At 39.8% G+C, this 27740-nt stretch overlaps 1 protein-coding gene across 2 annotated transcripts in view; it reads right to left on the reverse strand.

Moving 5' to 3' along the window:
- The window catches only part of SOBP (sine oculis binding protein homolog), a 179273-nt gene that overhangs the window by 14618 nt on the left and 136915 nt on the right, over positions 1–27740 (reverse strand). For both annotated transcript variants that reach the window (XM_060753126.2, XM_060753125.2), the window contains one exon: positions 2057–4008. In XM_060753126.2, coding sequence (XP_060609109.1) covers positions 2059–4008 — 1950 coding nt within the window. In that variant the 3' untranslated portion in view covers positions 2057–2058. The remainder of the gene's footprint in view (positions 1–2056; positions 4009–27740) is intronic.

Here is a 27740-nt window from a genome sequence, read left to right on the forward strand (position 1 = left end):
GAAACAAAAGTGTTCTCCCTCCTTCCCTCTGTGATTTCCACGCTCCTCTTCTGCATCCGGGCACTTCTTGCTAGGCCGTTCTACTCCGAGGCATTACCTTGCCTTAACCCTTTGAGTCCCTGTTGTTAGTATTTTAGGTGGCTACCACCATGTCGGTCAGGTAATAGTAGGAGACTCCGTATTATCTGACATTTTCATTTATCCAACGTTCTGCCAGCCCATTTATGTTTGACAAGCGAGACTCTACTGTATTCCATTTTTACTGCCAGGGTAACATCCCATGGATCCTGGGATTTACACTTCACAAAGGGGCATTTAGGACTGCCAGACCCTGTCGAAGTCCGTCTTTCCCCTGCTTTCTCTTAGCTCCTGAAGATGGTCTTAGGAATCTATTTCCATGAGCACCAGAAATGCCCTTACATCATGTGATGGCCTCCATGGGACTCTCATGGGATTCTGTTTCCGAAGTGCATAGAAACAGAGTCCTAAGTCTATGGGATGAGGTCCTTAGAATCCTTTGGCTCCATTCACAACCCTCTAGAATCCAAGCATCCATAAATAGGCCGCTCAGAGCGGTAGCTATTTCTTCACACTGCTGCCATTTCTGCCTATACATGCAATAAAATATAGTTTTAAATGTTACCTAGTAACTCAACACAGAAGTTTCCAAATGCTGAAGTAAATCCGTACTAAAGTGCCAGAAATCCAGATATCTGCTTTGCAAACACAGATAAACAATTTCTTGTAAAAGCAGAGCAGCAATTTGTTCTGAATCCAAATAGTACATCTGGCAAATTAAGAATTCCTTTTGTGTATGTACTACAGCGCTAATACAAAGGTGTAGAGGCCAGTTGTTGTCTGATATAATGATTTAAAAGTAAGGCTCAGCTGTTGTCGTTTTATGATGATTGTTTGTATGCCTGGATGCCTCAGCCAAAGAACATTAAAAATACATTTAACTTTGGTACAATAAAGTCCAAGGAGCATTTTTTGAACAAAATAAAATATTAAAATGTGACAAATTTGATTCTACTGTATTGAGATCTATCAATAGAACCAAAGTAAGATCATAATTCGTATTTCTATTCATGAAAGTGTTCTTTAATAAATAGTAAAACATCTGCTACTTTAAAACCTGTACATTTGAAAATGTGTATGAATAGTGTTAAAGAAATGTGCTTTTGGATTTCAGTTAATTGCAGCAAGTGGTAGAACTGTTTCACTGTGAGTTGTTCTAAGTGTGAATTCTGCTAATTAAGCAAAAAAGACATTAATTACTGTTACCCAGGGCTCTTCCACGCAGCCCTATATCCCAGAATATCAAGGCAAAAAGCCCACAATATCTGCTTTGAACTGGGTTATCTGAGTCCACACTCAGATAATGTGGGATTTTCTGCCTTGATATTCTGGGATGTAGGGCTGTATGGAAGGGCCCCCAGAATATCAAGGCAGAAAATCCCACATTATCTGAGTGTGGACTCAGATAACCCAGTTCAAAGCAGATATTGTGGGCTTTTTGCCTTGATATTCTGGGATATAGGGCTGTGTGGAAGGGGGCCCAGATGGCTTAGCTATGTACACTAGGGGCTCTTCCATGCAGTCATTTAACTCTGAATATCAAGACAGAAAATCCCACAATATCTGCTTTTAACTGGGTTATCTGAGTCCACACTGCCATATAACCCCCTTCAAAGCAGATAATGTGGGATTTTATTCAGCTGTATGCAAGGGGCCTGTGTCTCCTGGCCTCAAAAACTGGAAGAAGAAAAAAATGTACTTCCTAGGATATAAGGCATATCACAATTGCCAATGTCAGAGTTCCATTAGAAAATTTTATGAACACAACGTATTACACATTTTCTGATGGAATGTGAAACAGACAGATACAAAGATGCTACAGGACAAAGACAAAACATAAGTAATGACTTCTGGGGGTGAGTTCATATCAAGAATCTCCCTTCCTCTTTCACAAATGACCACCTCTACACATCTTATTACTCCTGAAAACACTTATATACATTCTACTCACACAGAAGACTTTAGTGATTGCACAAACCTTTACTTATTCTGATTTCGAATTCGGAGACACCTCCTTTTCAGTGGTGGCTCCAGATCTTCTGGCCCTGTGTTGAGAATTGGCGTTGAGATAATGCATGGTGCAATAGCAGTCTTTTCCGCTGGTTTTGGCACAGGCTGGATGACACAGCCTGCTTTGGGTAGCATCCGCAAAGCGTACGCATGGTCCTCATCTGCAGGATTGTTCAGGTTGGGATCTTGCTTATCTCCCACAAACAGGGGCTCCTCCCCAGTCTTCTTACCAGACTCACCTTCTCGGCGGCAGTTTGGAGTACAGTTGTTCTCCTTAACAGATTCCAGCTCGCTCACTGGAAGTTCTTCCAGAGGTTGAGATTTCTTCTGCTCTTGGGGCTGCTCTGAGTTTTTAGAAACCTCTGGGCCCTTTGTGCCATTCACAATGACATTGCAAACTGCAGATGCGCTACTTTCTGGAGTGCCAGACGCCAGTGTGACAGATCCACAGTGCACTGGGTCACTGCAAGGTAAAGTTTTTGTTTCAGTGGGGCTGCAATTGTTCCTGCAGTCATTGCAGTTCCTTTTTTCTGAGCTACCAAAAGTTAGATTTGCAACACTGTTAGCTTCATGTTCAACTTTGACATGAGCATGTAAAGCCCTGTGGATAACATTGTGTAGTCTAGACCTGTGACCTACAGTTAAGTCTATCACCCCATCCTGTGGTCCCTGTAGTACTGTAGGGAGAGCACACTTCTTGTTCACTGGACTACTAGGTCTCACAGTCAAATCAACAACTTCATTTTTGCTGTGCTCCTGATGCGTTTGTGTTTGATTTAAGGACTGGCCTGAGCAGCTTGGTGTTGAGTCGGAGGATTTGGAAGGTCCTTGTTTTGAATCTCTGGGGGACACAGAGTTATTTGTTGGCTTTGCTCCAGTGGCATCACTGGATGTACTTGGAATGAAGCTCTCCCCATTGCTGGAGAAGCCATTTGGGGGCTTGGAATCATTGAGGTGAGGAATAGGGATTGGAATAGGGATAGGAACTGGAAGAGGAACAATGACAGGATATGGCACTAATAGGGTCGGGGGTGGCACCAGTGGGGCAAGAGATGGCAAGCCAAAGTTCATCATCTGAGGCATGGGCATAGGACCATTTGGCATCATGCTTACAGGAGGGAAGGGAAGACTGGGCAAAGGGACTCCTGGAGGTGGAGGTGGTAGTAAACCTGGGGGGTTTCCAGGCATGGTTGGAGTTGTTGGAGGGTGAATGTGAGGAGACAGCATTGGCCTGTGCATTGGACTGGAGTTGGGGCCCATATTTCTAGGACCACCTGGTGGTGGGCCGATTCCAGGAATCATTGGATTGGATAAAGGGCTATTTGGATTTGAGGCATGATGAGGTGGCCCTCGAATAAACGGCGGACGAATCTGCTGCAGTATTTGCTGTTCCATGAAAATGGGCAAGGGAACTGGCCCACGGTTTGTCATCACCATGGGAGGGCTTCGAGGTGGGACACCCATTGGAGGCCCAATGCTTCCAGGTGGCTGAATAGAAACTGGTGGAATATTTGGATTGTCACCGATGGACATAGGTTTAGGAACAGGCGTTGGGATTTTAGTGACAGAGCAGTTGGCAGTATCAGGCGGAGAGGCAGTGTTAGATGCAGATAGTCCAGGAACTTGAATTTGGCCAGCTGCAGAGGCTGGGGATGGGGCCTTTCTCCGAGCATCTGCTAGCGATATATTCCAAGAGTCTGGAGTTAGCAGCTGAACCCCAGTGCCTTCTGCTTTATTTTCAACTGGAGGATGTAATGTGCTGCAGAGTCCAGCTGGAAGATTGGCCTGTGTCTCTTTGTAGAAAATATCCATTTTGTATTGATTGAGACATTTTGCACTGCAGAACTGAAGCCTTCTTTCCCCGTCCCCAAAATCCAGATACTCTTTTGTGTGTCTTATGTGCTTACACCAGTCACATACCTACAACACAGTAACAAAATCAAAACAGGTAAGAAAAAAGTGATTTCTTTTTGTAATGTCATTTACATAAAGTTTTTCTTACTTTCCATTACTCTTTCTAATCATCTGTATTATCAAGGAAAAATATAGTTCATGAAACTTGTTTCAGTCCCAAATTATATTCCATCTAACTAGCACAATAAACAGTCCTAAAGTGATTGAAAATATGGCTGAAGTCACTAATATCCTGGTGCTATTCAAGTGTGCTCTGAAAGAGGCTGCCAATACATTCAATGGGATTCCCTCCCTAATATTCATATACAGGCAGTCCCCGAGTTACAAACATCCATCGAACAAATGACTCATTGTTAAGAACAAGAGTGAAATGAGAGAAATCTACTCCTAGGAAGAAAAAAAGGTGTCATGGGGAAAAGGTGTCTCCACTGAAGCCATTCTCACTAATACTTTTTCCCACAACAAGCCAATATTTTGAAAATCTAATTATCACAGGAACAAAAAGTGAGGTAAAATCTTCTGAACAGGGGCACAGACAGCAAAACAAACACCACAGGGGTGTTCACCCTTCCTTATATTATCCAAAGCCTCTGTGTATGTTTGCGTGTGTGTGTGTGTGTGTGTGTGTGTGTGTGTGTGCCGGGGGGGTGGGGGGTGGAGTTACACTTCAAAAATGTACCTGTTCTGACTTACATACAAATTCAACTTAAGAGCAAACCTACACAACCTACCTTGTTTGTAACTTAGGGACTGTTTGTATACTGGTACTATGCATTGCATAGGACTGCGGTTTAAGCACCTTTAGAGCTTCCTATCAGACATGACTGTTTTATACATAGCCAAAGGGGGAAAAAATATCTCAAACACTCTTAAGATTGAAATCTTAAACACACTTACTAGGGAACCTGGCCCATTAAACATAGTAGTATTTTTGAGCAAACATGCATAAAATATATTATAAACTTCAGGAGATGTTCTTATTATATAGCTAGTTCACAATACACTGTAGCGTTAAGCATACTTAAGTACAGTAATGGACCCAAACCCAGTGGTCCATAACAGCATTGGTTTACACATTAAGGTACACCAATATAGAGTGTCAAGATAAACTTCAGGCATTGTACATAAGACTTGGAAAATAACCCAATGGTTCAAGAGTACTATGGCAATAATCTACAACTTTCTATTGTATGTTACTTAAATGCTGTAAATTACAGAAAAATTGGTTCAAAAGAAATCCCAAAAGGAAACGAAATAACAAACAAATCACACACCATTAGTGTTTTATATCAAATGAAAAGTAAAAAAATAGTACTAGAATCTGGATGTTCTTCAAGTATTCTGAAACTATGGTCTTTGAACAAGATGGAAAGGTTTTTAAAGGATTTGCCACTCTTCTTCACCAGTTGCTTTTGTACAACTTCTTGGCACATTGCATTCAACAACTTTTCAGATACTAAAATGAAAACCTCTTTTTAATACAGCCTTACTGTACCAAATGAAAGTTAGACTGTATGTTTGTGTGTGTGTGCGCGCGCGTGCGCTACTGTTGGTGCAGTGATTTTTATTTTTGAATAAAGTAAGTAAATAAGGCAGCAGAACTAATTAGGCTGTGAAAGGTTTTCCCAGTTGTAAGCCACTAGAAATGCAAGTTCAAAAACTAGTCATTCTAGGTTTTAGAATCTATTACTTTAGAGAAATTATTATGATTTCATTAACACATTAATTTTGCAACACCAACAGCTCTCACAGATGGCAGAGACATGATCTACAATTCAAATATGACTCTTGTTTGCACAAATGCCTTTTCCTTCATATGGCATTTTAAACAAGAATTAAATTGAGTAATCTTTTCCCATCTATAAACAGATAAACAGATGTCAGAATTTTCAGTGTTTTTTTAAAAAAAATGACAGATTTTATACCCAGAGACGAAACTCTTCAAATATTCTTATTTATTAAATTCTTCTAAAATAAGCTAGACTTTCAGCCTATATGCTAAAATTACATTTTTGCTATTCAAAACTGAGACTACTTATCTCAAAAGAAACCCACAACAAGATACAATTGTGAAATGAACACTAAATAAGTACAGTAATTTAATTTTAATAACTATTAGCTATATAAAGAAAATTAAAACATATGCTTGAGAATTGATTGCTCATATAATTGACCCCTGTTTTACTCTATCAAAAAAAACAGTGATGACATTTTTTTGAAAGCATGTGAACAGTTCAGCTAAAATTAACCACTCTTAAATCACACTGATTTCAGGGAGCATTTGTTTAATTCCTATAGTCCCAAGCTTGCTTATTCAGTAGCAAGACCTACATCCCAAATAGACTACTACAATGCACTCCACATGGGGTTGCCTTTGAAGATTATTCGGAAGCTTCAAGTAGTTCAACAGGCAGCAGTCAGGTTCCTTATTGGTACAGGAAGCACACAACTCCCCTGTTGTGGCAGCTCCACTGGCTGCCAGTCTGCTACCAAGTACAATTCAAAGGGCTGGCTTTAGCCTATAAAGCCATAAATGGTTGTGGCTCAGCTTACCTTTCTGAACGTATCTCCATCTATGAACCATTGTGGAGGCTGAAATCGTTCAAGGAGGCCCTGCTCTCAATCCCACCCCTTTGGAGGCCCGACTGGTGGGCAAGAGAGACAGGGCCTTCTCAGTGGTGGTCCCTTTGCCATGGAGCTCCCTTCCCAGGGAAATTAGATCAGCCCTCTCCCTCCTTACCTTCAGGAAGAAAGTGAAGACATGGATGTGGGACCAAGCCTTTGGACAATTCCTAGTGCAAGAATGATCTCCCAGTACAATAATGAATAATGTAATTGACAACTGGAATGGCTCCTGGAATATGCCTTTGGATTGTGCGATTTTAATTAATTGTTTTAAGATATATATGTTTTAATTATGTGGTTTTAAAGTATATGTTGTTTTATTCTATTTAAGTATTTATGGCATCGAATTGTGACTTTGTTGTGAGCCGTCCTGAGTTCCCTTCAGGGTGAGAAGGGCAGGATATAAATGCAATAAATAAATAAATACTGCATTCAATTGGCATTTCTCTTATGGAGGCATGCATTAAGACTGTTTCTTTGGAATCCGTGGCATTTCATTGTATGTAAAAATTGATGAATTACACTTGATAATTTCACTAAAAGGAATTATTCTGCACAAAAATATTCATTTTTAACACAAAAAAACTGCATTTTCTGCACAGAAGCTGTTGTTTCCACAAAACACCACATATACTCCTGTATAAGTCAACCTCATGTAAAATCGAGAGCAGGTTTTGGGGGCACAATTATGGATTTTTGTATTACTCTTGGATAAGTAGAGTGTTGCTTCGCAGAGGGGGAAAGCATCAATGCCAATTCAGAGGCCAGCCACCCTGAGGTGCCACTGCCATGTCCCTACCCAGGCATTCAAAAAGGCCAGAAGAAGCACCAGATGGGAAGAGTAAAGGGGGTTGTTACTTCTTTTAGGTTGTCCTAGGATGATTAAGCTCTCACCTTTCACCACTTTACTCAGAGAAGTTAAGACACAGGACTCACATTGACCCAAGGATAAGTTGACCCAGATTTTTTGGGTTGATTTTTGGCTAAAATTTCTAGATTTGTACATGATTATATAGGGTAAGTTATTTGGGCAGAGTAAATCCTGAATTGCTTTCAGATGACAAAAACTGTGTGGATTTTGATAACTTTCTCACACAGAAGCAATGTGAGAAACTGCAAGTCACTTCTGGTGTGAGAGAATTGGCCATCTGCAGAGATGTTGCCTAGGGGACACCCAGATATGTTACCATCCTGTGGGAGGCTTCTCTCGTGTCCCTGCATGGGAAGCTGGAGCAGACAGATGGGAGTTCATCCGTGCTCTCCCTGGATTTGGACCTCCGACCTATCGATCTTCAGTCCTGCTGGCACAAGGGTTTAACCCAGTGGTTCTCAACCTGTGAGACCCCAGGTGTTTTGGCCTACAACTCCCAGAAGTCCCAACCAGTTTAACATCTGGGGACCCACAGGTTGAGAACCACTGGCTTAACCCATTGCACCACCACGGCTCCAATATTAAAATGCTAAAATTAATTGCTTTCTTTGAAAGAAAATGAGTCAAAATTAGCAGCTGAAAACACACATGGCAGTCTTGCAGATATGCCTGTGTGTGTTTATTCTCCAGGCATAGAGCCTTCCAAGGTTTCCCAGCACAACAGGACATTGGAGAGATCTTAATAATATGGGACAATGCTCAAGCTTTTTAAACTGGCAAGTCTACATTGCTACTTCAACAATAAATACATGCTTAGAACCAGTGTGACAGTCATAGTACGGTATGAGCTGACACATAATGTTATGCTGGCCGAGCATCATGGATCTATACGTGCAACTGTGTGGTTTCAAAAGAGTTGCAAACAGAAAATGTGTGAACTGGCCATCTGCACGAGCAAGTTATCTGAAGCAAATCAGACATTATAAAGGCTTTTTAGTATGGGGAAGATTTCTGGAGAAAACAAAATACCCTAACTGTTTTTCAGACCCTGCAGAGTTGATCTGGGCTATGTAAATCCCATTCAACAATATTCTTTCCAACAAGAAATTTTCCTAACATTGTTCATATGACAGAAAAAAAGAAAACTGTTAGATAGTGAGCTCATAACTATAAATAGATATTATTATGGAGCTAAAAGCAGAAGAAAGCACATACGGTAAAAGCTACAGATAAAATGGTTTACAAATCACATACAAAGTAAACATGGAAGTACTGATTTGTAGAATAATTAGCCTTTCCCAAATTAGGTCTGTCAAATCTGGGCTCCCAGATTATGTGTTCTCTGAAATATCAAAAGAAGGAAGAAAAATCTGAATTTGGGGGGAAAGCTGTTCTCATGTGTAGTGCAAATGGCTAAACAGTAAACTGTCATTTATCTTTCAAACCATCTCGAATTTTTGCTACACATGGATTTCCCTATTGCTTGTCAAAAGGGAACAAGTTAGCTCTTGCCATTCAAAGACACATGAAAGCACCTATTTTGTACTTAATACTATACACAATGCATTTTATTTATTTTATGTACTCTATTTAAACCCCAACCTTTCTTTACCCCTATGTAAGTCACAAGGTGACTTACATAGAGGCAATTATGCATGCCTCTAAAGCAAGGTGCAATATGCCTTAAAGCACATTAAGCAAAGTTGGATAAAACCTGAACTAAGCCCCCAAATGTGCTGCAGCACGGCTGCAATGTTAACCACATTGCATGATGAAATTGGCTCCACAGAATATGAAGTATATTGTGGATAGCCATTGCACGGATGTGCATTGTAAAATTCGGAGTATGGGTAGAGCTGACAAAAAAAATCCAAGGACATGGCTGGGCAGCAGGTGGCCAATTGACCCCTGGGATAGGTAATTGAATATTTCCACTGCCAACTGTCACTTTCTGCTTCTTCTTTTTTTTACCTTGTATGCTTCCAGAGCGCATTAGAGCAATCTCACCTGAAAATGGAAGAAAACCTGCATTCTTTGGTGGCTGTTAAGCTGTGGATGCTGCAGCTTCTGGAACAGTCAAGGCCACCTGCCATGATTAATGTAATCACCACCTTAGCCTCGAACCTGTTCCAGAAATGACAATCTAATTATCCACCCAGCAATATCAGTTTCTGCCAAACCAGTTCCAAAACGACCTAAGTGGTCAGTGTAGATGACTCCTATGTTTCCTATGATGCCATACAGCTTCCTCCATCCTCTTGCCCTCTCCTTGATACCCTTTACAGAAATTAAAAGAGCTTAACAGACAACACAAAGAGACACAGATAAGCTTTATTGTGATTGTGCTCACCTCTTTTGCTGTCCTCTAGAAGAGCCCATTCACAAGTATTTTGTTTGTCTAGCCAATGGGCATTGTACCCCTCCTATGGATTTAGCTTCAACGTGAGATATTACTCACTACTAAGAGCAATTGCTGGAATCACCCAACTGTCTTCCCAGTGGGATGTTCAAGCCTGGTAGTCATGAAATATGCTCCAGATTTTATGAGAAATGTGGGAAAGAGTAGGGAGAGGGTCTGTGAAAACACTCAGAAGCAGAACCTGTGGTCTACCATGTTGAGTGTATTTTCTTGCCCTGCTGCAAGTCTGCTGCTCAGACATTGTGATGACAGCCTGTCCAAGTTTGGGGCCTGACTGCAAAGCAAAAAACAATACCCACCATTAGAAAACACAGCAGCATGGGTCTAATATTCCATGTGTATGCATGTTTATTCAGGACCAAAATTTGAAAGCAACTTGTTAAAACATTAACAGTATCATATTGCAAAAAGAATTACCATACTTTTCAAAAGACTTATTGATATCAATTAGAGGGATTGGAGGGGGATCATTTTTCTATTTTTGAAGTGTCATTTCAAATGCAACTAAAAGGTATTATCATGTTATCAATGATGACTTAAATCACAAGCCTTTCCCAATTAATGAGGAAGTAATTTTCTAGGCACTGCACAGAAGTAATGCTACTTGTTCTCAGGTACGTGGGCATAGGTTTGCCTATATTTTACAAGCCTATATATGTTTTCCAGGAAGTATTTTTTACTGAACAGAATGTGATTTATATGTAGGTAAACAAATAAATTGTGCTGTAAATTCAGAAGGTGAGACATGCTCTAATGGTTTATTTTTATCAGATACTGCTTGAAAGACACATACCTTAATACTTACTTCTCTATTGATTTTCTCCCCTCTCGTATGATATTAAGGTTAGTAAACATTTTCTCTACTCTTGTAAAAATGTTTAGAAATCCTTCTTAGAAATTCTCCAGCTTTTAATGATTAAATGAGATGAAACAAATGTTGGTATTCCTTGACTTCCCTCACTTATTGATCACAGACTATTTTATTATTAAACAAAATTAATTAAGGATATTGAGGGAAACAGTAATAAATCACTCTATGAGAACATCTCTGATGAACTACATACGTTGTCATTATGCAGCTGATTTTATTCAGCCCTCTAAAGTCACGCATAACCAGGTTCCCCCCTCCCCCCTCTCCCTCTCTTACACATACATAGCACACAAGGAGTAAAAATTACTGGAGTAGAAATAATGCCACTTAAGAATTAATGAATCAGATCTGTCTTACAAGATTGATCATTTAAGATGAGGTCAATGAATTTATGATACCAATGGCTGCATACCTGAGCTAATAAAACAGAGCAAAATTATTCATTTTAGTTGTAGCTGATATCATGCTCAAAGTAATTACAGATTTCTCCTGTGAGCTCATACTGATTACTTAAGTCGTGACAGACAAAGGAGATATATCTTTCAGTTCAATAAAAACTTTTCCCCTGTTTCATGAAATGTAATGTAACTCATCATTTCCACACAGGGCAATTTCTATCGGTGAGGGCAATGGTTTTCAAGTTTTGATCCTACATGTGTTTTGGGCTTCAAGTCTGAGAAAGCTCAGGCAGCTTGACCAACGGTCAGGGATTCTGGGAGCTAAAAACAAAAACATCTGGTGGATCAACGTTTAGGAACCACTGTATTAAGTTATCCCCCCCCCCCCCCATACACACACTCACTCAAATTCACATACACATGAAGGCATGAAATTGTGTCCTTTTCTATTTTTCTATTTAATAGGACTCAATGTCAAGGTTTGTTTTATTATCCCCCCCCCCCCCCTGAATATTTTCAAGCTGTGGTAGGTTGAATTTGTGGGTTCAGAACCTATGGATATAGAAGGCCAACTATACAGATCTTTCTGCATGCTGGGGAGTTTATGTAGTTGCTACCATAGCCTTTGATGAAATACTAGTACAGCACTCAATCTACCTATGCCAGCAAAGCAGATGCGGGTCCCCCTAGGGGTGAGAAAAGTGGTATATAAATGCTGTAAATAAATAAAATATGCAGTAGTACCCCCATATCCATGTTCGATTTACATGACTTCACTTACCAAAAAAATATTTTCCAACCCCCTCCAGAATGTTTGTGGGCCTCTCTAGGTCCTTCAGTGTAATTTTCTGGCATACTTTTGGCCCAAGAATAATCAAAATAAATGCTTCACTATTATCCATGGCTTCAGGTATCCATGTGTACATCTGTTTCTCTCGGAATGTATCTTCCATTGATAATGAGTATAGCTTCCATATAATAAAACAATTAGATATAATCTCTTAGAAATGTCGTAATAAATCTAATAAAGCACTGAAGAGGAACTTGTTGCCCTCTTATTATACTAAACTGCAACCCCTATAATTCCTTATCAATGGCAGTGCTGGCTACGTTTGACTAGAGTAGTGGTTCTCAACCTGTGGATCTTCAGATGTTTTGGCCTTCAACTCCCAGAAATCCTAGCAGCTGATAAACTGGCTAGGATTTCTGGAAGTTGTAGGCCAAAACACCTGGGAACTCACAGGTCAAAAACCAATGAGTTAGAGCTTCTCCAACACAATCCTGATCCTCACACTTTCCCCAACCTGGTTACACTTTGAATGTGCACTTTAAAAAGAAAAGAAAAAATAAACATGTTATTGTATTAAATATGTAAATGTTGATGCAATGTGCGAAATTAAGGCAACGAGCCTTAATATTTTAGTAGCAGGAATGGCTCTAGGCACCTCTAGGCATCTGTGTTTCTCTTTTGAGATTTTTCACACCAAAGATCATATACTAAACTTATGCCTGAAGGAGATACTCCCTTCTGAGGCGTCTGGAAAGAGGTCTGAACAGATTTTTTGCTCACAGTCAGGTGAATGAAAGTGGAAACTTTTACATCAGAACTGGGCAGCTGTTGCTGCTATTGGACAACTCCTGTTATAATCCCGCATCAGCTGACTACTGATGAGAGCTGTAGTTTAAAAAACAAACATTTGGAGGGCTATAATTGTCCATCCTTGCTCTTGAAGATCAGACACCCTGCCTTATAAGGATTCACAATGCTGTGGGGCATTCACAGAATCATAGAACTGAAAGACACCACATAGGCCATCCAGTCCAACCCCTGACCATGCAATTATTTTAGGAGATGTTTCCTGTTTTGATATGAATTAAGGTACAATATTTACATTGACCCATGGATAAGTCAACCCAGGTTTTTGGGGTCTGTTTTTAATTAAAATTTCAAGACTTATACATTAGTATATAAGTAAATATATGGACTGATTCTGGATCATGATTTTAACTGGCAGAATTTTAAAATTTAATTTTAAAACTTCGAATGTTTATCACTGTTTTAATTGTTGTTTAATAATGATTGTTTAATTTGATGTTCAGCATCTAATGGTTACCTATTGTAAAGCCGCCCAGAGTCCCCCCCTTGGGGATGAAAAGGGCAGGGTACAAATGCTTGAAATAAATAAATAAATAAATCCTGTTGAATTTAATAGAACTAATTCACAAGTAAATATGTTTAGGATTGCAGTAGTACAAGATGCATTCAGCTACACATTTAATGACTTGATATTTTGTTTCATTTGAAACATTTCCAGGTTTTTTTTTGGAACAAAGCTGCCACTGAAATTATTTACGTATGCTCTGTGAAAATGAACAAAAACAAATCTGTAGAATTCAAGCCCCTCTTGTGTTTCTTAAGTATAGATTAAAAATCTATTTGCATAGCTGCAATGAAATATGCATTGCAAAAAACCATTTATTTTTATTTAAACAATACAAAATTTCCAAATGACTATCAGGTATTCATGGTGTTTCTGCTGTGTTGTTGTTGTTGGGATGATTTTGGCACTAGGTAAATTTTATGCTGTTGTCAATGTTCAGAGTGGGATTGTGTTATGATATAGCTCACCAATAAATTATAAATTACAATCTAAATAATAGTATGAAAATAAGAATAATTAAATTAATTAGATTTAATCAATAAAGCAAGCTAAGATCTGGGTGCTAATCCTCAATCCAGAGAAAATTAATCATGCACAACCCCTTTTGAAGGCAACAGAATTTGTGTTAAGGACTTGTTAGCTACTATGAGTTTCATGACTTTCCCAGATTTGCATTTCAGGTGGACTTTCCTTACAGCAAGTCCTTTCTATCCAATTTGCAATTTCTAAAATTAGCAGTTCATTCTTATTCATTGTGTATGGCCTCACTGCACCATCTGGCCTCATTTTAATATGGTCCTACGTTAAAGTTTGTTATGACCTGTCTATTTTTATTAATACATAATTATTAATTTTGATTCAAAATTCTTTAGGCTTCCATATTATCAATGATATCTAAGCTGTTTTGCAAATATTTGGATGATCTGGCTTTCACTAGCTAGTTTCGTTCTCATAATAAATTACATTGCATATTTTAATTTTGTGTTTCATGCAATGCCTCCATTGGAGCTTCAGTTTTCAAATATTTTACATATTCCTAAAATTTTAATGTTGCTTCTTAAACAAAAGCATAAGGACAATTTAGATTCTTTTGTATTTTGTTGCTATTTGAATAGATTTCTCGACCACCCCGCTTCTGCCTCACTCTTGGGGATGTAATATGTGAAAATGTCAGAAAGGACATCTGTTCAACTCAGGTTTGCCATGTGGAATGGAAAACAGAAGGGAGAAAAAGTGGTGAACATGTTGTAAGAGACAACAGCACATATCAATGTGAGACAGAAAAAGAGATGAGGTGGTTAACAGCGATTTCTGCCAGCATTTCACTGTTTTATGGTCACTCTTTGATGTTATTTTCTTAATTTTTGGACACCAAATTTCCATGAAAAATAGCAGAGTGATGGATAATTGAGAATAAAGCACACTACAGAAAACAGAGGTGTGCAAATATTTGCTAAACCTAATGACAATTATGGAAAATTCATGATTCTACCATGACAGTCTTCATGAATCAAAACAACCAAACCTCCCATAACTCTCTCAGATTTGTGTCTTCTGAAATAAAATAATGTATAAATTAGACAAGCAATGAGGGTGCAAGGATGAAGGTATTTGTATCAGCTCAGTGAAAGGAAACAAGTTGAATCAGGTAATTAGTTGAGCCTGCAGGCAGAGGCGGCCCTAGGTAATTTTCAACGGTAAGCAAACAATATTTTGGTGCCCCCCCCCCCCAAACCAATCACTGATATATATTTTCTTTTCGTCATGGGAGTTCTGTGTGCCATATTTGGTTCAATGCCATCATTGGTGGAGTTCAGAATGCTCTTTGATTGTAGGTGAACTATATATCCCAGTAACTACAACTCGCATATGTCAAGGTCTATTTCCCCCCAAGAGCACCTCAAGAGCGCCCCTGGGCATAATCAGCTATACTGCGAATGCTTACTTTGCATAATGGGTTGAGCTGCCCCTGCCTGCAGGGGTGATTTTTTGAGGTCCTATGCCATAAAACCATCCAAAACGTTTTGCATTTGATCTCCAGCATAGGATTATATGGAAACACCTAGCTCAACAGGAACCTCAGAGGACCACAGAAAAATAGTTACAGCTACTACTCATTAGTCTATAAAAAGTTAGAAAACCATCTCTGAGGATTTATGGCTCCATTAGTCCTCATCAAGCAGCCTACAATGGAGAAAATTCAAGAGCACAATTACTCTACTCAATAGCAGCCATCCTACCAAAATTTCTTCAAGTATAAATGGCTGCATCATCGAGAAACAATAAACCTTAAAAATCTATACATTTGTCTCACTTTGTCGAATGCATATGTTCATGACTCAAACATCAGAAAAAGACTGAATGGGAATGATGCTTATGGAAAGACAGCTAGAAGGACACCACTGGGCTCAGAAAAGAAAATGGATTCCTATCTGGATTTTAGTAAAACACAGCGATTGACTGGTAACATACATTACCATATATGTTACAAACATATTGCTAACATATATTATTGATTGGTAACATATTGGTCACATATAATAAAAGTTGCCCATAGTTAACCCACAATATGGTGTTGCTTGGTGATTTTGTCAATTGGAGAGCAACATGGATTCCAATCTGGATTTTAGTAAAACCACACAGATGATCCCCAAATTTTCTCTCTGAACAGCCAAGTCAAATATAGAACCTTTTAGTCTTAATGCCAAATATTATTTGGTGAAAAAGAAACAATGTATTCAAATGAACAAACCCCACCCCAATTCCCAAATCTATGATTCTATAATCATAGTGGTGAGAAGGTAATGCTTTGGATTTGCTTTGCCATCATTAACAGAACCATGAATTTTGAAGAATATCAGAAGATTCTAGAAGAGCACATAAGGCTGCCTGTATAAGACCTGAAGCTCATCTGAAAGTGGGTCATGCAAAATAAACAGAGCTACCTAAATATGAAATTTCATTCATTCATTAATTCAATTTTTATACCTCTTTTCTCTTGCCAAGGGATTCAAGCGAACCAGCCAAAAACAGCTTCAGAAGAAGGAATCCTATGTTTTAAAATGGCCTAATCCAAATCCAAACCTAGACTGCTAATGTAAGTAAATTTGCAAGTGTCACTGAACTAAAGCAATTCTATAAAGAAGGATGGGTCTTTGAAAATGGACATAAGAGACTGACAAACAATTATCGCTTACTTGAAATTGTTGCTGTTTGAGGGAATGCAACAGGTGTTGAATCAAAAGACTCACACATGGATGCATGGATATAGACTGTTGAATCAACTGTTGGTAAAAATGCTGAAAATTCATGATATATGTATGTCATTTATTTAATCAGGTCATGTAGTCTATGAAATTTACGGGGTCACTTTAAGTCAACTGGCAGCTTGAAAGCATGCACACACTCATTTTTGTTATCTAGTGTTACTGCATCCGGTTGAGATCTAAAAACATTTTACATTGCTGGAAATTTAAATCAAGAGATTATTCTCTTGATTTAAATGCTACTAAATCGGATCTGATGGAGGTCAGAAGTAAAGATATTAATTGGTTTGTTTATATGCAACATAAGGACAGGTTTTAAAACACAAAACACATAAAACACAAAAATTGACCATTTTCCAAAAACTATTTCATCATGTAATAGCCATCATCATGTAATATTTTCATACCCTTTTGGGGGTCCTGGTTTTGGTATTCAAGGGATTCCTTGCATAATAGTCACATTTAGGCAGCATCTCCAATGTAAACGCAGGCTGCCTTCCATGAATATTGTATACAGAAGTTACTTAGTAAACTTCTGTATACCATATTCATGGAAGGCAGCCTTTGTGATGTGAACACTCTTTAGTGTTCCCTCCATGTGTTTTTTTGCCCTGCCCTGAGACCTTTATTGCTTGCCAGGCCCTTTTAGCATTACTCACCTGCCCACCCATCCACCCTAAGCCCCACCCACCACTTCACTCACACACTTACTTGGATGCCCATTTGCTGCCCATTCTTACATCTGCCAGTCCACCCAAAGACCCACTTGCACACACACTCATGCATGAACACACTCACTTGAAGCAGCTCTTCTGGAAGGGGGTGAATCAATGGATGTTCAAGTGAGTGAATGCATGCGTAGGCAAGTAGGTCTTTGGGTGGGTGGGCAGATGGATGGGTGAGTGAGTGAAGCAGGTGGGTAGGTCTTTGGGCAGATGGGTGAACTCTACTGTTCAAGCTGAGAGTCATTGCTATTGTTGAGGAACATGCAAAAAGAGCTGCAGGAAGACAATTTTCTGTAAATGAGAAGTTGGTGCATGACTGTAGACAAAACCACCCTCATTCAGTGTACATTTAGAGGTCTCAATACAGGCAAATTTCAACAAATTGACAAGAAATTATTTGTGCATGTGATGGAGATGTGTGACAATGGCTGCAGTGTCTCTTATGATATGCTGCAGATGAAAGCACAGGAGATAGCCCACAAACAAACATTCCTCCAACTCTGTTGAAGGCAAGTCATGGTTGGGTCATAAGGTTCATATGATGACACAACTTGTCCTTAGAACTGATGTGCACATGGATCATTAAGAGTTGGGGCCTTATTATGTTGTAAAACACTTTATAAAAAGTTGGCATTTCTAATGCAATGGATGGATCAGTAGATGATGCACTGCGGAAGAGTGATGGAGAGGAAAAAACATCTAGCATGAGCAGTGCTGGGGACATCACATCAGAAAATTACAGCAATGACAGTAGCGTGAAGTCTTCCAATAAGGTAGATTAAAACGTTGAACTATGTACATTTGTTTTCTGGACATTCCTCTGTATGTCCTCAAGTTGTTTTCATCATCATTTCATTTAAAAGCTACTGTTTTGGAACTGATAAAGGGCTCCCCCCCTTGCATAATAGTTACCCCCCCCCTTTTTTTTAAAGGGGGGGGTGAGCCTATTATGCAATTAAATATGGTATATGCGTGCCTCTGTCCATTTGTAAAACTACACAGGTCCCAAAGATTAATTTAAAAATTATGTTTGATTTTTTTTAATTTGTTATGACTTCATATTAAAAATAGATTTTTTTTTAAAATGTGGCTCAAAATTACCCTTACAAAAATGAATTTACTCTTCAGGAATGAAGGTCTACAAAACATCTGCAAATTTGGTTACATTGTAAAAAGAGAAATGAATAAAAGAGCAAAGATGGAAAAGAGTCAAAGCTGCAGCTGCCAAAGTCCAGCTGTTCTGATTGCTGTTCTGTAATGCAAGCACCTGCCCCAAAGCTTTTAATATATTTCACATGGGTCCAGTTTGCTGCCAGAACCATTCCTATTAAAATCAGCAGGAACTTGCCATGGAGTTCAAGGGAGGCAGAATGAGGATTTTGTGTAATTGTGTTATTATTGTATTCACCCCTTCATACTCCTTATTATGAAATACACAAGGAACTTGGCATTTAAAAAATCAGCCATACATTTTTGAAACTATGGTTTTATTTTCAGACTCTCCGAGCCATATGCCACAATGGAAGACTATTTTTTGTTTGAAGAAACCTCAGATTTATATTAAGCAAACTGTAAGCTGCCCCCAACTTTTTAAATAGATGCAGCCCCTATCCCTGGAGCTTGGTAAACAGTTGCTTGGCTAAACAGACAAGGCCAAAGGAGAGAACTGATGAGCCAATATGAAAAGTGAAAACAAATTAGGAAACAAACTGGCACACACTGAGGGGTGGCCATTTGTTTTTGTTTTAAAAAGCCCAATGTGTTTCAGCCACTAATGGAAGGCTACACTTAACAAAAAAAATCCTGACAGACCTTGTCGTCATTTCACCTCTCCTTCCAGTTGAGAAACACAGCCAAGGAAGTGAGAGAAGAATAATGGAGGAGAACAAATGGCTCTGGAAATGGTGCTACCAGGAACAATCTGGCATCTCGGACATGGTATATGATTCATGAAGATGGACAAGTGATGGACTGTAGGTTCACACCAGCTGGAAGTAATATTTTTTATAAGACTCTCACAAACCCGATCAGGAGGGCTTTAGACTGAATTATGTGGGGAAAGGAGACTATTCTTGAGGGCATGAGTTCATCAAGTACTGGAAGTAACAGTCCATGTGTGATAAAAAGATCTCATCACATAGTACAAGAACGAAACAGTGGGAGAAAAAAACTTATGGCATCTAAAAAACTTTAATATGTCCTTAGATGTCTCCACAGTAATGAACAGACCATGTGAAATAAACAAGATGAGCTGGAACTCCTAATACAGAAAAATAAATATGGTATAATAAGCATCACTATTATACCATATTTATTTTTCTGTATCAGTGGGATGAGTCTTGAGATTGGAATATAGTAACAGAGGGTTATGATCTATTCCAGAGAAATAGACCAAACAGGAAAGAAAGAGTAGCATTATATATTAAGGATGTTTACAACTGTGAAGAGATCCATTATTTAAATCCTGGTAGCAAGGTTGACAGTATCTGGGTAAACATTAAGAGAAACAACATTGATGTGAAACCCTCAAGCCGGATTTAGGATCTGGATGGTGCTTTCCAGGAACATAGGGCCACACATTCAGAAAGGCGAGATGTAATAATAATAAAAGATTTTAGTTAGACACTCATACAAGACTTTAAGAAAACATATTTGCTAACAATTCACCAGAGAACGTTTCTCACCTTGCATTGATTTATAACTCTTCATGACAGGCAGCACCAATTAATCTTCTTAGAATTTTTAAACAGAAAAACAAATGATTATGTATTATGTCTAATCTTTTTTTAAGCTGGGAGGTGCCCTCTCCTCAGTACTTACATTAAGTTTCTATAGCCCACAAGATGATTGGTTTGAATAAAAATGTAATAATAACATGGATAAATAGGTACATTTTGGTTTATTTGTTTAGACGAATATGCTTCCAACCTTGGGCATGGCCCCAGGCCAACAGTTCCTCTGCTAGGCAAAAATCACCAGCTTTAAATGTTGCATTTCCTGGGACCAGTTAATAACATTTCAGTACAAGCTCATAGTATCTATTTAGGATGTTAGGGCCTTGGTGGGAAACACCAGCTAACTTCTTAACAAATCATCTTGATTGCTGTACATTGCTTTTAAAAACCACTCAGATTTACAACTACAGAACATCTCCATTTATTCAGTTACAAGACCAAGATGCTGACACTGGTGTTGTGGTCTTATCTATATACTTCTCTAAACACATGACTGGATACTATCCAAAACAATAGATATCTGTTTAACACCCTTCTTTTTTCATGCCAGGAGGAACTTGAGAAACTGCAAGTCATTTGTGGTATGAGAAAATTGGCCATCTGCAGGGATGTTGCCCAGGGGATGCCTGGATGTTTGATGTGTTACCATCCTTGTGGGACACTTCTTTCATGTCCCTGCATGGGGAGCTCTACCCACTCTTCCCGGATTCGAACCCTTGACTTTTTAGTCAGAAGTGCTGCTAAAAACTACTGGAATAAGGATTTAACCCATTGCGCTACCAGGGGCTCTGAAAAAGAAAACACCCTTCTGTCTCTTCTATTATATATTATGGTTATTGTTTGAAGGATAAGAAAATACATTTATATTTATGTTGGAGAATAATTATTATAATGATTTGATCAGAACTACAAATTCCACTTTAAATTATAATTTTATGTGTAGAGCTTAAATTATCCCTGAGCAGCAATGCACTGTTTGCATTATCAAAGCATAGAGCTGTAGATCTCAAGTTTTTCTTGTAATTTCTCAACACTTCTTCATTATTCTTTAATTCTGTTAAGAGTGTATACATTTGGGGCAGGGTGCAAAAGAAATCCACAACTACATGCTGGTAAGGGTATATACATTATTAGGACAGCCTATATGCCTGCCATTTTCAGCAGCAGATACGTATTTTATCTACAGTTTACCTAGCCAGTGGCTATCCACAAAGTAGTATTCTACAACTCATAAATTGATCAAAAATTGTATATTGTTGCCTTAAGATGCAATGTTTATATTATACATAACAAATGTATTTTGCAACTTTATTAAATTGTCTTTTCTTTTTATTTGAATTATACTTTAAAATATAATAACTACTTGTATATCATGTTTTTTTCTGAATGGATATCAAATAAAATAAATGTATACACTTAAAAAAAGTATATGTGTGATTAAGTGGCTGTAAATGAGATCTGGATAAAGCTTCTCTTACTCCATTGAGGAAGCCGTTTCCACAAAAAGGCTTTTGTAGTTAACCCAGGATGTAACACCTGAATATAATACCCTAAATTCCATGGTAAGTCCCAACTAGAGTAGACCCAATAAATCACTAGTAACTAGGCAAATGAACACTTATATTCATGCCTTCAATGGTTCTACTCAAGTCAGGGGCTGACAATTACAATGAGATCCTAATAACCAACATTATAAAATCCTCTTATGTTTATTTCATGCTTAAACAAATCCAGATGATCACTGCATTTTACATTTTAGCAAGCAACATTATTTTCTTTCTGCAGTGTAAGTGGTGGGTAGTTTGGCAGCAAGAGGCATACCAGTTAACCTCAGGCATTTGTCCAAGCAGAATGTGAGATCTAGAGGATGTGTTAGGGTTGAAATTCCATTATAGCTTTTTAATAATTAAACACTACATGTTTGTAATCTCTTTCCCTTCTATTACTTTTTAAATAATTAATCTGTATTTACATTTATTGAACTTCATGAAACTAAATACATAAAAAACCTAAGGCTGGGTGTGGGATGGGGGGCCTCTCATAATATGGTCGCATTAAAATGGGTTTCCTACATACATGTTTTTTTTTAATGAAAAAGCAATTCAGTTAAATTTTCTAGCAATGAAATTGACATGTACAGTGTGTGAATTTCTATTAAATTCATCTGGTCATTAACCCAAATAATTCTGCAAGTCTCCAAAGGGAAAAAATGCACTTGCAAGCTCTTAGCACTATCAATTCTAATAAAAACTACAGCATAGTCAGTTAAATGTCTTGGCTTCCTTCCTGGTGTACAGGTTTTCCTCAGCCATTATCTTATTCTTCATGTTGCAAAAATCACTGGATAACATTTCATTCATTTTTTTAATTCTCTGTCTTTTCTTAGTACCTAGGCTAAATATAATATTCTTATAGGGTTAGGGATTATGCCAGATGACTTTTCTGGAACCTACTTTGGTTTGGTGATTGAAAAAAGAGATGGGTAACTTAAGTTTAGGTGAGCAGGTTATTCTGTAAGGGAGACAAGTTGGAGACTCTTACCAACTGTTCCTCTTCTTCTCAAAGAACAACAAAAATCTGAATGGAATTAGTCACACAATCCAGGTAGGGATGATGGTACTTACTTCTGTGTGATGAAACTAGAGTTGCCGGTTAAATGCCCGATCACTGTCTCCCAAAGCAGTTACTATACTCTCAACTCAAAAATGGGAAACATAATGTTGGTGGACAGGAAAAGAGATTTAAAGATGGGCTTAAAGCCAACCTTAAAAACTGTGGCATAGACACTAAGAACTGGGAGGCCCTGGCCCTTGAGCGCTCTAACTGGATGTCAACTGTGACCAGCAGTGCTGCAGAATTCGAAGAGGAACGAATGGAGGGCAAAAGGGAGAAACGTGCCAAGAGGAAGGCGGGTCAAGCCAACCGTGACCAGGCCTGCCTTCCACCTGGAAACCGATGTCCTCACAGTGGGAGAACATGCGGATCAAGAATAGGGCTCCACAGCCACCTACGGACCCACTGCCAAGACACTACACTTGGAGAACCATCATTTTCGGGCTACGAGGGATTGCCTAATGCCTCTTAAAATAAAGGGCATGGCTAGTGTTCCCTTTCACAGTTGTGTAAAAGGAGGGATTTCATCAAGTAAGGAACAGTGGCTGAAATTGCCCATTCCATGCTACCCTTAAAGGAGCCCTGTTTCTTATTTCATCTAGAAACACTAGAAGAAATAGCAGTCTGGATGCAAAAGGGAACGAGACTAATTCAAAACAAAACTTGAATTCTCAGAGTACCTTATTGTCCCTTCAAGTAATTGAGCGGTAGACTATATGTGTCTATCATACAGTACTGAGCTGTGCTCAACCACAACTATATTTGTAAATATGACAAAACTCCATAAACTTCCAGTGACTTCCTTCTTCGAAAGAAATTGACCTCAGAATGAACGTTACACCCCTGGAAAGTCATTGCCTAGAGAATTAGATAATGCATAGCAATGTGAAACAAATCCAATCGCCTTGTAGTATGGACAGCAACCTTAGTATACCATCACCTTGTAAATTCTACAACATAAAATATTGCAATTTTATGATTCCTGTATAAAATGTTTTATTAAAACCATAAAAATAACAGCCGCAGGATAAAATTCTATGTCACCAACCCAAAATGAAGAATAGACACTTATTATTAACCAATTTTATGTGACATACAAAAGAGGTCCAACTAACATTCACTGTTCTCACTTATTTGCACAACCACACCACAAGATGTGATAGTTACTTAGTGTCTGCAATGGAAAGAAATACAGCTCCCAAAGGCCTGGAACCCCCCACCCTTGTTTTTGCTCAAATTACAGGCAGTCCCAAGTTATTATTATTATTATTATTATTATTATTAACTTTATTTGTACCCCGCTAGCATCTCCCGAAGGACTCGATGTGGCTTACATGGGCTGAAGCCTCAAAACACAATACAATAAAAAACATAACACAACAATAAACAAAGCAAATCAAAACAATTAAGCAAAATAACCGCAATGACAATACATCAATACATCAAGACACTATTAAAACTGGTTCGGCCGGCGCAATGGGGTACAGGGTTAAAAGTGCTGAGATGGCAGGAGGAACGTAGGATTAAAAGTGCGGTGTGCAGTAACATTGGTTGTGCTAAAGTGCTTCTAGGACTTGGGATGGGGATTCCTAATCTGCGAAGGCACATCGGAACAGCCACGTTTTTAGGTTACTTCTGAAAACTGCTAGAGTAGGGGCCTGACGAAGCTCTTTTGGAAGGGCATTCCAAAGTCGGGGGGCCGCCACAGAGAAAGCCCTGTCCCGTGTCCCCACCAAGCGCGCTTGCGACGTAGGTGGGATCACGAGCAGGGCCTCCCCGGATGACCGGAGCGAGCGTGTGGGTTCGTAGATGGAGATGCGGTCACGCAGGTAGGGTGGTCCCAAACCGTTTAGGGCTTTGTAGGTGAGCACCTGCACCTTGAATTGGGCTCGGAAAATAAATGGAAGCCAGTGGAGCTCCTTAAACAGAGGGGTAGACCTCTCTTGATAATGAGCTCCAGTTAGCATCCTAGCTGCTGCCCGCTGGACCAATTGAAGTTTCCGAGCCGTCTTCAAGGACAGCCCCATGTAGAGCGTATTGCAGTAATCCATTCTAGAGGTGACCAAGGCGTGGACCACCCCGGCCAGATCAGCCTTCACGAGGTACGGTCGCAGTTGGCGCACAAGTCTCAGTTGTGCAAAGGCCCTCCCGGATACTGCCGACACCTGAGCCTCAAGTGAGAGCGAAGAATCCAGGAGGACACCCAAACTGCGGACCTGTGGCTTCAGGGGGAGTGTAACCCCGTCCAGCACAGGTAGCCACCCTATACCCCGGTCCGGTTTACGATCGAGCAGGAGGACCTCTGTCTTGTCGGGATTGATCTTCAGCTTGCTCTTCCTCATCCAGATCGACACAGCGGCCAGGCACTCGTCCAGCACCTGAGAAGCCTCCTTGGAATTAGGTGGAAAGGAGTAGTAGAGTTGCGCGTCATCCGCATAAAGATGGCACCCAACTCCAAAACTCCGGATGACCTCTCCCAGCGGTTTCATGTAGATGTTGAAAAGCATGGGCGACAGAATGGAGCCTTGCGGGACCCCACAGGTCAAAGGCCGGGGTCAGAGCTGGCGTCTCCCAGCTTCACCATCTGGGTCCGTCCCTCCAGAAAGGACCGGAGCCACGACAGGACCGCGCCCCCGAGGCCCATCCCAGAGAGACAACCCAGAAGGATACCATGATCGATGGTATCGAAAGCCGCTGAGATGTCCAGGAGAACCAGCAGGGTCACACTCCCCCTGTCCAGCTCTCTGCGGAGGTCATCCACCAAGGCGACCAAGGCTGTCTCAGTGCCATGACCAGGCCTGAAACCAGACTGTGACTGATCTAGGTAGTTGGTATTGTTTAGGAAGCTCTGGAGCTGCGAGGCGACCACCCGCTCCAGCACCTTACCCAAGAAAGGGAGGTTGGAGACTGGCCTGCAATTACTCAGCACCGTGGAGTCAAGGGAAGCTTTTTTGAGGAGTGGATGAACCACAGCCTGTTTCAAACCAGATGGAAAAATCCCTTGCTCCAATGATGCATTGATAATCAATACAAACCAGTCAACCAACCCCTCCCTGGCTGATTTAATGAGCCAAGATGGGCATGGGTCTAGAGGTGAGGTGGTCGCCCTCACAGCCCCAAGAACCTCCTCTACGGTTCCAGGAAGAACAAGCCTAAAAGAATCCCACAAAATTGGACAAGCAGATGCCTCCGTCACCTCTTCAGGCACTGCGGTGGAATTGGAGTCGAGCTCAAGGCGTATCTGAGCGACTTTACCTGCAAAATGGTGTGCGAAATCGCGACACCGAGCTGCTGGGTCATCAGTGACCTCCTCCACCACAGGTGGGTGGAGGAGTTCCCCCACGACCCGAAACAACTCCGACGACCTATTTGCTGCAGACGCTATACGGGTGGTCGTGAATGATTTCCTGGCCACCCGTATAGCCACGGAGTATGCCTTAAGAGAGGCTTTAGCCCGTGCTCGATCAGACACAACCCGAGATTTCCTCCATTTGCGCTCTAGCCCCCTTCTCGCATGCTTCATCACAGTCAGCTCCCCGGTGAACCAGGGAGATGGCCTGTCACGACGCAACGAGATGGGGCGTACATACAAGATAGGTTCTGTAAATATGTAAATACACACACACACACACACACACACACACACATTTTTTGATAGTACAGGGAAGGGTTAATATCCCTATGGTGTTTTTTTTTGTTTGTTTTTTTTGCTCCCTGTGCCCCTGTTCAGAAGATTTCATCTCACTTTCTGTCCCTCTGAGAATTGAATTTTGAAAAAATTGGCTTCTTGTAGAAACAAGGATTTGTGTTAAAGTTTCAGTGGAAACCCCTTTTTCCCATAATAACTCTTTCAGGAGCGGACTTCCCTTTCTAGGGGTAGATTTCTCTCACTTCCTGTTGTGTCTACCACTACCCTAAACTATGAGTTGTTTGTAAATAGGATGTTTATGACTCGGGCACTGCCTGTCCACAGTTTTTTGTGCTTTCTGCCCTTGGCCAATTGTAGACCCACAGGGAAGTTTGTTTTTTTTAAGGAAGCAACTTCTGGTAGTTTTCTGTTTTGGAGAAAAGCTTCTTCCAGACAGGCCTGGGTACATTCCAAACTTGATAAAATTGCCCATCATCCCTATAGGCTGCCAGGGGGCATTTGAGTGATAAAAATGAATTCAAAAATATTGGGAGAAAAAAAGGAGGAATATATGGGACCCTAAGGTCACGGAGGGATATCCGCAGTTCTGGACCTCAGGTAGTTGGCCAACTTGAGTCCATATCCTGAACATCCAACATTGGTAGTTATACTTTCTTCTCTCCTTAGCACATTAACAGAAGCACAGATATATGGAAACATTAACTAAAAGCATTTGAATTTGCAATAGCCATGAGAATGTGAACACCAGTGAGGGGGAGGAATGATAACAAATAACCCTTTACTGTACAGTAATATTTTGCTAATTCCACGAGGAGAATTTTAGAGTAAATATTGCTTCAGCTTCCATCTCCTTTGAATGCTGAGACAGGTCAGCATGTCCTTCCTGCACCCTTCCTCTTTTGCTCTTCAGTGTACATTAATAGGCTGTTGCTGGTTAGGTACAAAACTCCCCTGTGATAAGAGTAACTTATCAGTCTGCTGTTAGCATTCCTCTTAAATTGTGGAGCTCATAAGGCTGGGAAAAGGAGATAATGCAGGAGAGAAACAAACACAGCTCCAGCTATGCAGTCATTTTATAGTCCCCCCTTCAATGATCCCATTTTCCCTTTTTCAGAAAAGTCTGTATTATACTTTCATTTAAAAAGGTGTAAATACAACCATTTTAAAGATGCAAATAGATATATCCCTGACCCAGTTTTCATCAAGTTTATCAGTACACTTCAGTGAGGTAAACATTACCACAGAATAGCAATAGATAACCACAACTCTGTCCTTCTGAAAGATGTGTTATCTCATATTTCTTACAACATGCAAGTACTGAGTTGAATTTCAGTAGAAAACTAGTCCATACTATCTGGAATAGGTATGACCATATCGGAGAAGTTTGTTTTCTGTTTTTGTTTC

This window comes from Anolis sagrei, chromosome 1 (genome assembly GCF_037176765.1).
Source record: "Anolis sagrei isolate rAnoSag1 chromosome 1, rAnoSag1.mat, whole genome shotgun sequence".
Lineage (NCBI taxonomy): Eukaryota > Metazoa > Chordata > Lepidosauria > Squamata > Dactyloidae > Anolis > Anolis sagrei.